Here is a 16,759-nt window from a genome sequence, read left to right as displayed (position 1 = left end):
AGGCCCTGTGTAACTGCTTGTAAGACATCCCTACTTCTGAACTTAAATTCTCTTCCAACAAAGGCCAATATGCCATATGCTTGCTGCATCTAAGTATCTACTTTTGCAGATTCCTTTGTATATCTACACTTCCCAATATATCACCATTTAAATAATACTGATTTTCACACTGGTGTCGCATTGTATTGCACACAATATACTCACATTTAGCCATGCTGTCCTGCATCTGCCATATGTTTGACCACTCACTTCTGCTATCTTCTACCTTCAGGCTTATTTGCAATTTTGCCAAAGATTTTTAATCATTAGCAAACAGCAAAATTGTACTGTCTTTACCCAAGGCCAGGTCATTCACAACAATGTTCCTAATAGTGACAGTGGGGACTGAGGCAAACTCCTGTACTATTAGAAAAGGCCTTCTAAGCCTTTGCCAATGATGTAGCCATAATACCATACTCGTAGCGCCAAAGACCCAGGTTCAATTCCCACCTCAGGCAACTGTCTGTGTGGAGTTTGCATATTCTCCCCGTGTCTGCGTGGGTTTCTTCTGGGTGCTCCGGTTTCCACCCACAGCCAAAACTGTGCAGGTTAGGTGAATTGGCCAAGCCAAATTGCCTGTAGTGTTAGGTGAAGGGGTAAATGTAGGGGAATGTGTCTGGGTGGGTTGCTCTTCGGCGGGTCGGTGTGGACTTGTTGGGCCGAAGGGCCTGTTTCCACACTGTAAGTAATCTAATCTAATCTAATCTAAACCACATGGTTCCTACTTCCGAACAGGTTTGTTTAAAAGTACTTTCATCAAATATCTAGAACATCTACTGCGCATATATAGAACATCTACTGCGCTCAATTTACATCTACATACACTCGTTATTGCATGCAATGCACTTTTGTACATAATGCAGTTCTGCATACACTTCACTATTGCACACAATGGACTTTTGCACAATGTGTATGTACTACACTTGAGCATCCATTGTTGTAACTTCGTCAAAGAACTCCTATATTTCCTCTTGTGACTCTGAACTCCATGCCATCTGCTAATGCTCCTTGAAATCTTTCAGGACATTTACTATGCTAAAGGCAGCTTTGTAAATATAAGTGGTCCTCGCCTCTTTATTTGATTTAGTTGATTGAATGAAATTCATCCTGCAAATTGTTTAGAAAGATGTTCGACCATTCTTTCAGAGGTGGTTAGTAGTATTTCTCATGGGTGGTCTGTGCAGTATATTTTACTGGTGGCAGGGAATGAATTATAACCTATGTACAGACTCAGTGAGCGTTCCTCACGTGTTTCTGATTCTTTTCGAAGGGATTCTGAAAAGTCGGATGGTTCCAGCTTCATTTTGTTCATGGACTCCAAAGAAGCACCTCATTCTCGTGCAATGGTACAGTACATTTTTCAGACAAAATTCCAGCTCCCTTGTCTGTGTTAGTCTGCTAGTTTTGCTTTGTAGTCTTACCTGTCAGATTAGGTATTGAACTGAGGCCTTGTCTGCTCTCTTTGTTAGGTTGCTTGACCACAGTATACGTTTGGAAGTGATTGGTTAGTTCAGTTGGCTGGATGGCTGGTTCACAATCCAGAATGATGCCAACAGCTGAGGTTATGTTGTCTCCTCAGTCTCACCTGAGGAATGGTGACCCTCAGGTTAAACTCACTACCAGTCAGCTCTTTTTAACGAGAAATCATTGTACTTATCCTCTGGGACTATCACCTGGAGAAGCAGATGAATTTTCCCTGGTGGACAAATCAATTTATTCCTTAATCAACATCTTTAAATACATTAACCAATCATTGGTTGTTGTTTGTAGGATCTTGTGCATAGATTGACTGCTGCATTTCCTGATTTACGTTAGTGACTACATTGTAAAAGTTTATTTGGATGTGAAGTGCTTTGGGAGACCATGAGGCTCTGAAAGGTGCTATAGAAAAGCAATTTCTCTTTTTCCTTTTGAAATTAAGGCACAACCTCAGGACGCCTCAAGCACACCCAGCCCATCTGCAGAATGTGCCTGACCAGCTCCATGCTGGGAGGAAGGACCTGCTTTTCCCCTTCACTCTTCCTGCTGCATCCCCAGTTTCCCATCCCCACACTGACCAGCCTGTTTTCATCCTGTGTTTGCCCTTGATACAAAATGTGATTAGTTGTTTAAACGATGCAGTCCTGGATTGTGGAAATGCAAACTAGAAGCACTTTACATTTACCTGGACTTCCTCAGGGTAGTGTCTTAGGCCCAACCGTCTTCATCTGCTTCATCAATGACCTTCCCTCCATCATAAGGTCAGAAGTATGGGTGACACGGTGGTTCAGTAGTTAGCACTGCTGCCTCACAGCACCAGGGACCTGAGTTCAATTCCCACCTCAGGTGACTGTCTGTGCGGAGTTTGCATGTTCTCCCTGTGAATGCATGGGTTTGCTCCCACAATCCAAACGTGCAGGTCAGGTGGATTGGCCATGCTAAATTGCCCCTAGTGTTGGGTGCATTAATCAGGGATAAAGATAGGGTAGGGGAATGGGTTTGGGTGGGTTATTCTTCAGAGGGTTGGTGTGGACTTGTTGGGCCAAATGGCCTGTTTCCACACTGTAGGGAATCTAAAAAAAAAGTAGATGTATTTGCTGATGACTGCACAACTTTTAGCACCATTCACAACTCCTCAGATACTGAAGCAGTCCCTGTCCAAATAGACAATGAATGATTTCAAACCTAAATTCTACTGGCACTTGAAGGAAGTGAACCTGTAGTGTTAAGTGGGTAGACAGAGGGAATGGAGGCATCTGGATTGGTCTACAGAGGGCTGACATAAATTTGATGGGCTGAATTACCTCCTTCTGTGCCATTTATGATTGTGTTATGACAGTAAAGCAAACTTTGACTACTGGTTATCAGCTGTCAATTCTCCTGTCTTCAGAACTAATTCTAATTTTTGTTTCCTAGGATTCTACTACTGGATCCAGATCAAAACGGTATGATTATTCATTGCCATAGTATACATTCTGCTTGTGATTTTGGTGCATTCTGTTGGCATTTATACAATAGCTAATGGTGGCGGCTGTGCCTTAGTGAGCTAGCATCGTGTCTGTGAGTCAGGAGGTCTAATGTTCAAGCCTCACTCTCAGAGACTTGAGTAGGTTATTGATCTTGATTTCTCCCCCCACCCCAATCAATCTTGTCTGGGATGCCTCCTCTCAGGTGAGATGTTAAACCCAATCTGTCTGGCTCTCAAAGGAACCCACGGTTACTCTTTGGAAGGAATGCTCCTGGTGAATATTTGTTATTATTTACTGTTTAAAACACATTAATAAAGGCAAAGTTCTGGAGAAACTCGGCAGGTGAGGCACCATCTGTAGAGCGAGAAACCATGTCAGTTTTCAAGTCCAGTGACTTCTTTAGAACTGCATCCCTCTCCACAGATACTGCCAGACCTGCCAAGTTTCTCTCGCATTTTCCCAACTTTATTAGCCCATTGCCATTTTGTGTATGTTTGCTGTCAGCAAATTGGCTGTGGTATTTTCTACCTTACAACAATGACTGCATTCAAAACTGTTTCACTCATTGGAAGATTCCTTGGCACCTAAAGTCTTGACAAGTGAGTGATTACAGTTTGGTGTTTTATATCATCTTTTCTGATTCAGTGAGGTTTCTTAATTCCATCCCTTTGTGAGTTAGGAGATCCTTTCTGGGTGGGGCCGAAGGATGTTTGGTTATTTGGAAAGTCAGAGTGATTGAAAATTGTTTCTTTTTATAGCATGAGGCCATTAGCACCAAGCTTTTCTCGTCTGAGCACGGAAACAGATTCTGCATCTTCTCAGGTACCCTATTCAGTTCTCAAAAGACCAATTGTTCAAGGACTTGCTGTTTGAATGCTGTTTCCCTTCGTAGAATGACTGACATTACCGCACAGAGGATTCTCTTCAGCCCATTGCGCCTACCCCCAGCAGAGCTGTGTACCTGAGTGGCAGTTTCCCTGTACCCTCTTCTGTTTTTTTTCTAAGTTTTCCAAATGAACCGCAGTGGTTCAGGAAGACAGCTCACTACCACCTTGTCAAGGATCATCAAGCATGGGAACAAATCCCAACCTTACTCGCAATTTGCACATTTCATGAAGGAACTTTTTAAAGTTCTTATATCAATAATATAAATAACTGTCATATCAATGATCTAGTAACCCCTGGTGATATTTATTCTGTGTTCTAAGAATCTTACTCATGAGAACATTTCTCCTACATTCCATTTAATTCTTCAAATCAGAATTCCTGGGTGATTCCTAAACCAGGGCTTCAGAGACTAAAGCCCAAAGTACAGGTGAACACTCCATTGTAGTGTTGAGAGACTCCTGCACAGTTGGGGGTGTTATTTTCAGTTAAGACATTAAAATAATGCAAAAACAGAATTAGCTGGAGAAACTCAGGCAGGTCTGGCAACATCTGTGGAGATATTGCTGAGTTAAAGTTTCGAGCCGAATGACCCTTCTTCAGAACATAATTTTCAGGTTTACAGCAGTTTCAGAATTTCCAGTTTGTGGGCAGCAACCACTTTCTCTTTTTCAGTGGACATGCAATGCCATAACAGCTCCATTCCCCATTGGGATGATCACAGGACTGTCCGCTTCTTCCTGGAATAAAGATTAGATTAGATTCCCTACAGTGTGGAAACAGGCCCTTCAGCCCAACAAGTCCACACTGACCCTCTGAAGAGTAACCCACCCAGTCCCGCGTGGGTACCTGCGTGGGCCCCTGCATGGGCCCCAGTCTCTTTGTGGGGTACCTGGAACATTCCTTGTTCTAATTCTATTCAGATTCTCTCCAGTATTCTCCCTGCCTCATTAAACCAAAGCCTTATCTATCTCCTCAGGCTGATGTGATGGGGAATCAAATCTCCTAATGTTCTGATCAATACTTCTCTCTGTTCACCAACAGCAGAAAAATATTGTATTCTGTGTGGGAGAAGGTGCTGCACACAAATTGCTGCTGAGCTCACCTAAATTGTAACTGTGACTGTGCTGCTCAAGATGCCTAATCCATTCTTTGTGCCCTCCAATTACTGATTCAGGAGGTCATGAGTTCAAGTCTCACTTCAGGAGCTTGAGCCACTGAGTTCAGAATGAGGAGCGTTGGGAGGTGCTGTTTTCTGGTTGAGATATTAAGTCAATGCGCAGTCTGCCTAGAGCACGATTGTGACCATTGAACTGAACTGAGGTGGACACCAGCAGAGAAGAGCTGGAGCCAAGTGTATCCCACAGTCTGTGGGACCATTGGCTTGGGAAGCCTTGTGGTGAATCTTTGAGCACTTGAAGGCATCATTGTGACTTGCAAAGGATAGAAGCAATGCAATTTCTCCAAACCATTACAATCTTCCATATTTTCAAACATTTGTCCTCAGAACTGTTTTCCTTGCCCTTGGCTTACCCTGGATTAAATCTGCATTCTGAACATTCCTGAAACAAATGATCAGATCTTGGGTACCTCCCACAAGAATTCAGGCATGTGCTCTCAATCGTCGTGGAAGCTGTGACTGTCAGTTCCTCATGTTTTTCTAGGAATAGTCTGTCTTAGGTCCAAACCAAACAGAAACCTAATGACCTCTTCACTTTTAAATTTACAGATGAACAATAAAAATGGACAAGTTCAAGGCCTGGAAATGAAGTAAGCGATAGTTCAAACATTAAAATGCTGTGAATGAGCAATACTCCCTCCAATGCATGTAGGCCACTTTGTTCCGGTCACTGTGGAATACCTTGAAAGTGTCACTCCATCAGGTGGCACTGGGATCACCATAACAGGGGGCAAACAGTGTATACTGCTCTCAGCTGTGGCTCAGACACTTGTAGACCACTTCAGTACACTTGAAAGAACTGCATTGTCAGAGGTGCCGTCTTTCAGGTGAAAGGATAATCTCAGGCCCTGTTTTGACTCCTCAGGTGGATGTAAAATGTCCCAAAGCCAGGTTTTTGAACTGACCTGCCTGATGGGATCCCTCTGGACAGGATTGGATGTACATTTAGACCTCGCCAAAGAGAGCAGTTATTCCTTCCCCCTTCACAGTCCCCTTTACTTTTTATTTTTGCGTTTAAGTTTTAAACTATTCAAATTCCCAAAGTGCCTCAGTCGAACCTACACTCAAGTTTGACATAACCGCTGCGCTATCCTACCTGCCAGAATGTCTTTGTATCTTATGAAGGTATTGAGGTACTGCTCTGCCTCACAGCAGTGTATGATGGGAATTTTCAGCCCACACTCAAACAGTAGGCCTATGTGTTTTTGCTTCAATACTTAAATACAAATACAGTGCACTCCAGAAGGGTTAGATTTGCAAGGCAAATCTCATGCAATTCCCCTTCCTCCAATTCTCTGTCTGTTAAAGGTAACAATGAAGGACCTACTGTACCTCTAACCCTATGTTAATAATTAACCATCCACTTTTGAAATGGATTATGTAGCTCACTCTCATCCTTTCTAGCCCAAATATTCTGGTAGGTGCCATCATCTCCCACTTCCAGAAACTAGAGCTCATTCCAACACTGTGCTGTCCGAGCTTATAGTAAACCCTGATCATACGTGTACTCATTGAACGACGCTGTTGCCAGGTTTACTGAAGACGATATTAACATCCTCAACCATGTCTTCTAATCCCTTCATTGTCTTGTTCCTCCCTATCTCTTCAATCTCACCCAGCCCCCATAGCCCTGCAGAATCTCTGCACTCCTGAAATCTTTCCTCTTGCACATATCTTATCTGAATCCCTGGTGACTGTGGCTTCAGCTGCTAAGTCCTTGCTGGTGCAGGTCGCAGCTGATGTTATTAATGGACGAGTCAGATCCCAGATTGAAACCTGGCTTGAAAGGTTTTGGTTTTAACAAAGTGGTCTCTCGTTGAACCATAAGCATGAAATTCTTTTTTTTTAACGTTTCTGTGAAACTCTCTGGTTTGGTTTAGCACCTTTAAAGGCATCATATAAATACTAATTCTTGTTGTAAGACAGGGGAAATGTGTGCATTAGGAAGTTTTTGGATGCTTGTATGTTTCTTGTTAATTGTTCTGGTGTACTGAACATTTCTAGAATTGACGGATTTTCAGAGTTTGAAGAAATTGGAGGAGGAGCCTTTGGCCATGTTTACAAAGCTAAGAACAATGTTGATGGACAGTACTATGCCATCAAGGAAGTCTTAATGCAGAATGAGTGAGTTTACTTTTAGCCTTCTTAATTTCTTTGTTATTATAAAGAGAAGTACAATGTAAGCAACAAGACACTCTCACCAAAGGTCTTCAGTCCCCAAGACACTTCTCACCCATAGACCCCGGGTTCGCAAGGCATCCTACACCCTTAAGCCCCTTAGTCTCCACACACCCTTCACCTACCAACCTTCAGTTCCCAAGACATCCTCCACCTGTAGCCTTTCAGTGCACAAGACACCCTTCACTCAAAGACCCTCAGTACTCACATATCCTTCACCCATCATCCACCAGTCCCCAAGATACCCTTCACCCATAGACCCTCAGTCCCAAGGCACCCTTCACCCAGAGATTTCAAGTCCCAAGACACCATCCACCTGTAGACCTTAAGTCCCCAAGACACCGTTCACCCTGAGTTCCCCAGTCCCCAAGGTATCCTGCATTCATAACCCCTCAAGACACCATTAACAGATCCTTTCACTATGTGTGTCTCACTTGTATGCTGTGTGAATCTGTCCTCTATCCTTCCTTCCTTTGTTAATAAGGGACAGTGGGAGAGTTATGTTGGAGTTGAGGCAGCCCATTATAGGGAGAAAGTAAAAACAGCAGGGAACAATTTGGAGATCACAAGATTTCAGTCTTGTGGAGATACAAGAGAAGTTGGGATTGTTCTCCATGTGGCACAAAAGCTTGCTGGGAAATTTAATTGAACCTTTTGATAGAGTGAATAAGAAGAAACTGCTCCCACTGATAGGAGGAGAATGAACAAACTGAGGTCATGGATTTAAGGTAATTGACTCAAAACCCAGAGGAGACTTGAGGAGAATCATCGTTTGTGCCAGGAGTTGTTAAGATTTAGAATTCTCTGCTTGAATAATCGCTGGAAGGCAATCTAACAGTAAGTTTCAAGAAGAAATTAGATTAGGATCAGATGAGTAGAGCTAATTGGATAGTTCTTTCAGGGAGTTGACACAGGTATAGTGGGCTGTGTGGCCTCCCGTGTTGTACAGTTCCAATAGGCTCACTGAGATATATTTTCAGAATTGGCCAGGGTAGGGCAGGGGTGGGTGTGTGCTTAAGCATGATTAGTTTGCTCTCCTTGAAAAGGACAATTAACATTTTACAACTAAATTTATGATCTGTCACACAGAGGTTTGAACCACCGACTGTGTAGTTGCTTGGACTTCTTTCAACTGTATCAGTAATATCCAATAACATTATAGCAATGAAGAAAAGTTGCAGACCTTGTTCAGCTTCACAGGGAAGGTTCAGAACCTGACTCGGATCTTTGCTATGATGATGGGTACAGTGATGAGGAATGTTACCCCTGCTGAGTGAGACAGCACTGAGAATCTTGTGTTAAAGATCAGTGAACACACAACTCATGAGGCTGAGAAAGATGTCTGTATGTAGATGGGGGTAGGTGGGAATATTAGATTACATTACATTACAGTGTGGAAACAGGCCCTTTGGCCCAACAAGTCCACACCGACCCGCCGAAGCGCAACCCACCCATACCCCTACATTTACCCCTTACCTAACACTATGGGCAATTTAGCATGGCCAATTCACCTGACCTGCACATCTTTGTGACTGTGGGATGAAACCGGAGCACCCGGAAAAAACCCACGCAGGCACGGGGAGAATGTGCAAACTCCACACAGTCAGTCGCCTGAGGTGGGAATTGAACCCGGGTCTCCGGTGCTGTGAGGCAGCAGTGCTAACCACTGTGCCACCGTGCCGCCCACAGAGGTGGCAAATACTTCGCCACACCATCGTAGAAGCAGAATGCATTAATACCTCTCAAAGAGAATCCAATAGCCATTTTTAGAATAGTCTGATGGCCTCAAACTGGTGGTTCACATGAGACCTGACATTGACCTGACGGGCTGAATGGCCTGCTTCCTCATGATTTTATGATTCTTACATGTTAATTTCCTTTTAATCAAATTAGGAAAACAAAACGTGAAGCTGAGTCCTTGGCGAAGACAGAACATCGAAATATAGTTCGATACCACACCTCCTGGATTGGGAAAAGGTAACTGAAGACATTGATAAGATCTGCTAGTACTGTCAGAAACATTTCTAACCTTCTGACAAGGAGTAATGTGTGTAGCAATCATAAATGTGAGTTATTGCTTAAATCAGACATCAGTGACCTAAGCACAATATTTTAGTTCATTGTCGAGTGCAGGGTGAGGCAGTGTTGTATTGTCAGTACTGAGATAATGCTGCACTATTAGGGAAAATCAGTAAGGACAAAGTGCTGCACTGTTAGAGGGTCAGTACTGAGGGAGTGCTGCACTGTTGGAGATGCATAGTGTCAGGGAAATGTCCAGCACGGGAACAGACCCTTCGGTCCAACTCGTCCATGTCAACCAGATATCCTTAATTAATCTATTTCCATTTGCTGGCATTTGGCCCATACCCCTCTAAACCCTTCCTATTCATATACCCATCCAGATGCATTTTAAATGTTGTAATTGTACCAGCCTCCACTACTTCCTCTGGCAGCTCATTCCATACACGCACCACCCACTGTGTGAAAAAGTTGCCCCTTAGATCCTTTTTAAATCTTTCCACTCTCACCTTAAACCTACGCCCTTAGTTTTGGACTCCACCACCCTGGGGAAAAGACCTTGGCTATTTACCCTTTCCATACCCCTCATGATTTTGTAAACTTCTATAAGGTCATCCCTCAGCATCTAGTGCTCCAGGAAAAATGGCTTCAGCCTATTCAGCCTCTCCCTATAGCTCAAATCCTCCAACCCTGGCAACATCCTTGTAAATCTTTTCTGAATCCTTTTAAGTTCCACAACAGCTTTCCTATAGCAGGGGAGACCAGAATTGCATGCAGTATTCCAGAAGTGGCCTAACCAATATCCTGTATAGTCACACATGACCTCTCAACTCCTATTTCAGTGTTCTGACCATTAAAGGCAAGCATATCAAATGCCTTCTTCACTATCCTATTTACCTAAGGAACTGTGAACCTGCACTCCAAGGTCTCTTTGTTCAGTAACACTCCCCAGGACCTTACCATTCAGTTCTGCCCTGATTTGCCTTTCCAAACTGCAGCACCTTGCATTTACCTAAATTAAACTCCATCTGCCACTCCTCGGCCCATTGGCCCATCTGATCCAGATCCCGTTGTACTCTGAGGTAACCATCTTCACTATCCTCCAATTTTGGTATGCAGTACTGAGGGAGTGCCTCATTGTCGGAGAGTCAGCATTGAGTGAGTGCCGCGCTGTCGGAGGGAACTGAGGGACACTGCCAAACGTTTTTCAGCTGATTTGAACAAGAAGTCTAACTAATGGGACTTATCATTCTAGCTGCACTCATTACTCTAATTATCTTATATACTGGAGTAAATGTTGATGTTGTGTAAAAGTCAGCCCTAGTTTTTCACAGATAACAGATCAACATTTGTGAGTCAAGGTATTATCCTTTCCATGAATGTTACGTTGAGGAAATGAATTTCTTTTCATGCCATTATGTGTTTGATTTACAATTCAGACCAATGTTAGACTACGGATTTCTTAAGATCATTTATGAATGAGCAGTATAATTAGTACAAATAGTGTTCATGCTTTGTATGGTCATCCCACTCCGGTCCGAGACGCCAGCCTGCTGGCTATCCGACACCGCACTCAGTCTCTATTCCACTTCCCTCCAGATATCCACCTGCTGGCTGTCCTGCTCTGCTCCCAGTCTCTGTCCTGCTCCGCTCCCAGTCTCGTCCTGCTCCGCTCCCAGTCTCCGTCCTGCTCCGCTCCCAGTCTCCGTCCTGCTCTGCTCCCAGTCTCTGTCCTGCTCCACTCCCAGTCTCGTCCTGCTCTGCTCCCAGTCTCCGTCCTGCTCCGCTCCCAGTCTCGTCCTGCTCTGCTCCCAGTCTCGTCCTGCTCTGCTCCCAGTCTCTGTCCTGTTCTGCTCCCAGTCTCTGTCCTGCTCCGCTCCCAGTCTCTGTCCTGCTCCGCTCCCAGTCTCGTCCTGCTCCGCTCCCAGTCTCCGTCCTGCTCCGCTCCCAGTCTCTGTCCTGCTCTGCTCCCAGTCTCTGTCCTGCTCCACTCCCGGTCTCTGTCCTGCTCCGCTCCCAGTCTCTGTCCTGCTCCGCTCCCGGTCTCCGTCCTGCTCTGCTCCCAGTCTCCGTCCTGCTCCGCTCCCAGTCTCTGTCCTGCTCTGCTCCCAGTCTCCGTCCTGCTCCGCTCCCAGTCTCTGTCCTGCTCCGCTCCCGGTCTCTGTCCTGCTCCACTCCCGGTCTCCGTCCTGCTCCACTCCCGGTCTCCGTCCTGCTCTGCTCCCAGTCTCCGTCCTGCTCCGCTCCCAGTCTCTGTCCTGCTCTGCTCCCAGTCTCCGTCCTGCTCCGCTCCCAGTCTCTGTCCTGCTCCGCTCCCGGTCTCTGTCCTGCTCCACTCCCGGTCTCCGTCCTGCTCCACTCCCGGTCTCCGTCCTGCTCTGCTCCCAGTCTCCGTCCTGCTCTGCTCCCGGTCTCCGTTCTGCTCCGCTCCCAGTCTCCGTCCTGCTCCGCTCCCGGTCTCCATCCTGCTCCGCTCCCAGTCTCCGTCCTGCTCCGCTCCCAGTCTCCGTCCTGCTCTGCTCCCAGTCTCCGTCCTGCTCCACTCCTGGTCTCCGTCCTGCTCCGCTCCCGGTCGCCGTCCTACTCCGCTCCCGGTCTCCGTTCTGCTCCGCTCCCGGTCTCCGTTCTGCTCTGCTCCCAGTCTCCGTCCTGCTCTGCTCCCGGTCTCCGTTCTGCTCCGCTCCCGGTCTCCATCCTGCTCTGCTCCCAGTCTCCGTTCTGCTCCGCTCCTGGTCTCCGTCCTGCTCCGCTCCCGGTCGCCGTCCTGCTCCGCTCCCGGTCTCCGTCCTGCTCCGCCCCCCGTCTCTATCCTGCTCTGCTCCCGGTCTCTGTCCTGCTCCGCTCCCATTCTCCGTCCTGCTCCACTCCCGGTCTCCGTCCTGCTCCGCTCCCGGTCTCCATCCTGCTCTGCTCCCAGTCTCCGTTCTGCTCCGCTCCTGGTCTCCGTCCTGCTCCGCTCCCGGTCTCCATCCTGCTCTGCTCCCAGTCTCCGTTCTGCTCCGCTCCTGGTCTCCGTCCTGCTCCGCTCCCGGTCTCCGTCCTGCTCCGCTCCCGGTCTCCATCCTGCTCTGCTCCCAGTCTCCGTTCTGCTCCGCTCCTGGTCTCCGTCCTGCTCCGCTCCCGGTCTCCGTCCTGCTCCGCTCCCGGTCTCCATTCTGCTCTGCTCCCAGTCTCCGTCCTGCTCTGCTCCCGGTCTCCGTTCTGCTCCGCTCCCAGTCTCCGTCCTGCTCCGCTCCCGGTCTCCATCCTGCTCTGCTCCCAGTCTCCGTTCTGCTCCGCTCCTGGTCTCCGTCCTGCTCCGCTCCCGGTCGCCGTCCTGCTCCGCTCCCGGTCTCCGTCCTGCTCCGCCCCCCGTCTCTATCCTGCTCTGCTCCCGGTCTCTGTCCTGCTCCGCTCCCATTCTCCGTCCTGCTCCACTCCCGGTCTCCGTCCTGCTCCACTCCCGGTCTCCGTCCTGCTCCGCTCCCAGTCTCTGTCCTGCTCCACTCCCGGTCTCCGTCCTGCTCCACTCCCGGTCTCCGTCCTGCTCCGCTCCCGGTCTCCGTCCTGCTCCACTCCCGGTCTCCGTCCTGCTCTGCTCCCAGTCTCCGTCCTGCTCCGCACCCAGACTCCGTCCTGCTCCGCTCCCAGTCTCCGTCCTGCTCTGCTCCCAGTCTCCGTCCTGCTCCGCTCCCAGTCTCCGTCCTGCTCTGCTCCCAGTCTCCGTCCTGCTCCGCTCCCAGTCTCCGTCCTGCTCCGCTCCCAGTCTCCGTCCTGCTCCGCTCCCAGTCTCTGTCCTGCTCCACTCCCGGTCTCCGTCCTGCTCCGCTCCCGGTCTCCGTCCTGCTCCGCTCCCGGTCTCCGTCCTGCTCTGCTCCCGGTCTCCGTCCTGCTCCGCTCCCAGTCTCTGTCCTGCTCCACTCCCGGTCTCCGTCCTGCTCTGCTCCCAGACTCCGTCCTGCTCCGCACCCAGACTCCGTCCTGCTCCGCTCCCAGTCTCTGCCCTGCACTGCTCCCAGTCTCCGTCCTGCTCCACTCCCGGTCTCCGTCCTGCTCCGCTCCCGGTCTCCGTCCTGCTCCACTCCCGGTCTCCGTCCTGCTCTGCTCCCAGTCTCCGTCCTGCTCCGCACCCAGACTCCGTCCTGCTCCGCTCCCAGTCTCTGTCCTGCTCTGCTCCCAGTCTCCGTCCTGCTCCACTCCCGGTCTCCGTCCTGCTCCGCTCCCGGTCTCCGTCCTGCTCCACTCCCGGTCTCCGTCCTGCTCTGCTCCCAGTCTCTGTCCTGCTCTGCTCCCAGTCTCCGTCCTGCTCCGCTCCCAGTCTCCGTCCTGCTCTGCTCCCAGTCTCCGTCCTGCTCCGCTCCCAGACTCCGTCCTGCTCTGCTCCCAGTCTCCGTCCTGCTCCGCTCCCAGACTCCGTCCTGCTCTGCTCCCAGTCTCCGTCCTGCTCCGCTCCCAGTCTCCGTCCTGCTCCGCTCCCGGTCTCTGTCCTGCTCCACTCCCAGTCTCCGTCCTGCTCTGCTCCCAGTCTCCGTCCTGCTCCGCTCCCAGACCCCATGCTGCTCTGCTCCCAGTCTCCGTCCTGCTCCGCTCCCGGTGTCCATCCTGCTCTGCTCCCAGTCTCCGTCCTGCTCCGCTCCCAGTCTCCGTCCTGCTCTCAGACTCCATCCTGCTCCACTCCCGGTCTCCGTCCTGCTCCGCTCCCAGTCTCTGTCCTGCTCCACTCCCAGTCTCCGTCCTGCTCTGCTCCCAGTCTCTGTCCTGCTCCACTCCCAGTCTCTGTCCTGCTCTGCTCCCAGTCTCCGTCCTGCTCCGCTCCCAGTCTCTGTCCTGCTCCACTCCCAGTCTCTGTCCTGCTCCACTCCCAGACTCCGTCCTGCTCCACTCCCAGTCTCTGTCCTGCTCTGCTCCCGGTCTCTGTCCTGCTCTGCTCCCAGTCTCTGTCCTGCTCTGCTCCCAGTCTCTGTCCTGCTCTGCTCCCAGTCTCTGTCCTGCTCTGCTCCCAGTCTCTGTCCTGCTCTGCTCTCAGTCTCCGTCCTGCTCTGCTCCCAGACTCCGTCCTGCTCTGCTCCCAGTCTCTGTCCTGCTCTGCTCCCGGTCTCCGTCCTGCTCCGCTCCCAGACTCCGTCCTGCTCCGCTCCCGGTCTCCGTCCTGCTCTGCTCCCAGTCTCCGTCCTGCTCTGCTCCCAGACTCCGTCCTGCTCCGCTCCCAGTCTCCGTCCTGCTCTGCTCCCAGACTCCGTTCTGCTCCGCTCCCAGTTTCTGTCCTGCTCCGCTCCCGGTCTCTGTCCTGCTCTGCTCCCAGTCTCCGTCCTGCTCCGCTCCCGCTCTCCGTCCTGCTCCGCTCCCAGTCTCCGTTTCACTCCGCTCCCGGTCTCCGTCCTGTTCACAGGGACTGGGAAGGTGTACAGAAAGCTGCCACAAGGTGGGAGGAGGGTAGGAAGAGGTTAAATAGCCCCTACGTCAGCAAAATCACAGCAGGTCTGGCTACTATGTGACTGCACCACTTAACAAATAACTTAGTGCAACTGAGAAAGGAGCTCCTGAGAACCAAAACGTAGCTACGCAAAATAGAGGTCCTCCTTGAGATAAAACTTCAGATCCCCCTGAAAAATAAACATATGTTTCATCCTGCTGACCTCCCCAAATTCTTCCCAATGGAATCTCCGCTGGAAGAATGGTTGAAATGTGAACGCTGATATATTGTTGGAGTTTCTGTGACACTGCCACTAAAGTTGCAACAGTTGATCTAAAGAAATTTCACCCGATTCCTGCACAAAATTACCCTCCAGTCCTCCTTCCCCCCCTGCTTTCTGCCTGCTAGCAAAGTCATCACATTCTAAAGGGAGCAAATGCTGGCGAAACATAGAAGTCTGAAAGCATCTGTAGGGAGAAAACAGAGTTAATGTTTCACCTTCTTCAAAACATTCGCGATATTAGAGTCACTGGACTTGAATTGCTATCCCTGATTAATCCCGACAGATGCTCCCAGACCTGCTGTGTTTTGCCAGCAGTTTCTGCTTTTGTTTCAGATTTCCAGTATCCACAGTTCTCGTTTTATTTTACAGGTGTTGCTATTTGCCTATGACACAGGTATTTTCCTTCAATGCTCCGTATTCATCCACACATGCTGCACCTCTCCATTTGCCAACCATGCTCTCAGTTGCCTTACGCTCTTGAATTCTCTTCATAAACCTCTTGGTCTCTGCCTGTCTCTCTGCTCCTTTAAGACAACTTTAAAACGAACCTGCTCCGTTTCTAATATCTGTCTTTTGTGGCTTGATTTTGGATTTCTTAGATAATTGCTCCTGTGTTCTACTACATTACTGGATAACTGGAAAATGTTGTTCAAACTTCACCTCAAAATAAGAGATGCACCAGCTTTGGAAAGTTTAAACAATTTTTTTATTGTTCATACTTTTAAACGTCTGTTTCAATAAATCGTACGTTTGCATTTTAAATTAAGCTGCCGAAAAGGCCGCCAGTTCAAGGAATCCCTCTTTATTCAAATGGAGCTGTACGAGAAGAACTTGAAAGAATGGATACTGGAATATCAAAAGAATGAATCCACTCAGAATGGAGTTATTATGAACATTATTCATCAACTATTGGATGGAGTTATCTACATTCATCAGAACAAAATGATTCATCGGGACCTGAAGGTTAGAATAAATAACAGTACAGTCCAGGGACAGGCCTTTCAGTCCATCAAGATTGTACCAAAACATGACATTTTTCTAAACTAAGAACCTTTTGGGTCTACGCAGTCTGTCTCTCTCTATTCCCTGCCGATTCAAAGATCTGTCAAGATGCCTCTAAAACATTGCTGTTGTTGCTGCCTCTCAGTCTTAATGGCGTTAGTCTCTGACTCTGCTCAGTCTTTTACTTGCTGACCTATTGTTCTGGTTACCCTCCCACTTCCACATTATTTTAAACTTTCCTGAGCGATACGAAGACAGTGCCTCAGTGGTTAGCACTGCTGCCTCACGGCTCCAGAGACCCGGGTTTGATTCCAGTGTCAGCTAACTGACTGTCTGTGTGGAGTTTGCACATTCTCCCCGTGTCTGCGTGGGTTTCCTCCGGGTGCTCTGGTTTCCTCCCACAGTCCAAAGATGTGCAGCTTAGGTCCATTGGCCGTGCTGAATTGTTCAAAGTGTGTAGGCTAGGTGAGTTAGCCATGAGGAATGCAGGGATATAGGGGTAGAGGCTGGGTCTGGGCGGGATGCTGTTCAGAGGGTTGGTTTTGACTCCATGGGCTGAATGGCTTGCTTCCACACTGTAGGGATTCTATGGAAAGTAACAAACCTCCCTGCCAGGATATCGATGCCCCTCTGGTTTAGATGCAATCTGTCCTTCTTGTATTGGCCCAGCTATCCCAGAATTCATCCCAATGATCCTCCTATACCAGCTGAGTAGCCACATAGTTAACTGTGCTATCTTTCTATTCCTAGCCTCACTGGCATGTGGCACAGGAAGTAATCCTGAGATTAAAATGCTAGAGGTCCTGCTTTTTAACTTCCTACCAAACTCCCTG

At 48.7% G+C, this 16,759-nt stretch overlaps 1 protein-coding gene across 1 annotated transcript in view; it reads left to right on the top strand.

The window, feature by feature from the left end:
• Nucleotides 1–16,759, top strand: part of eif2ak2 (eukaryotic translation initiation factor 2-alpha kinase 2) — a 70,235-nt gene that overhangs the window by 38,739 nt on the left and 14,737 nt on the right. The window contains exons 12-18 of the mRNA XM_087978779.1: nucleotides 1,310–1,385; nucleotides 2,935–2,963; nucleotides 3,746–3,809; nucleotides 5,602–5,642; nucleotides 7,057–7,176; nucleotides 9,124–9,207; nucleotides 15,692–15,887. Of these exons, the coding sequence (XP_087834905.1) occupies nucleotides 1,310–1,385; nucleotides 2,935–2,963; nucleotides 3,746–3,809; nucleotides 5,602–5,642; nucleotides 7,057–7,176; nucleotides 9,124–9,207; nucleotides 15,692–15,887 (610 nt within the window). The remainder of the gene's footprint in view (nucleotides 1–1,309; nucleotides 1,386–2,934; nucleotides 2,964–3,745; nucleotides 3,810–5,601; nucleotides 5,643–7,056; nucleotides 7,177–9,123; nucleotides 9,208–15,691; nucleotides 15,888–16,759) is intronic.

This window comes from Chiloscyllium plagiosum, unplaced genomic scaffold, assembly GCF_037043375.1.
Source record: "Chiloscyllium plagiosum isolate Xiang-an unplaced genomic scaffold, Cpla_swu_hap1 HiC_scaffold_3, whole genome shotgun sequence".
NCBI lineage: Eukaryota > Metazoa > Chordata > Chondrichthyes > Orectolobiformes > Hemiscylliidae > Chiloscyllium > Chiloscyllium plagiosum.
This window is presented reverse-complemented; position numbering and strand designations above follow the sequence as displayed.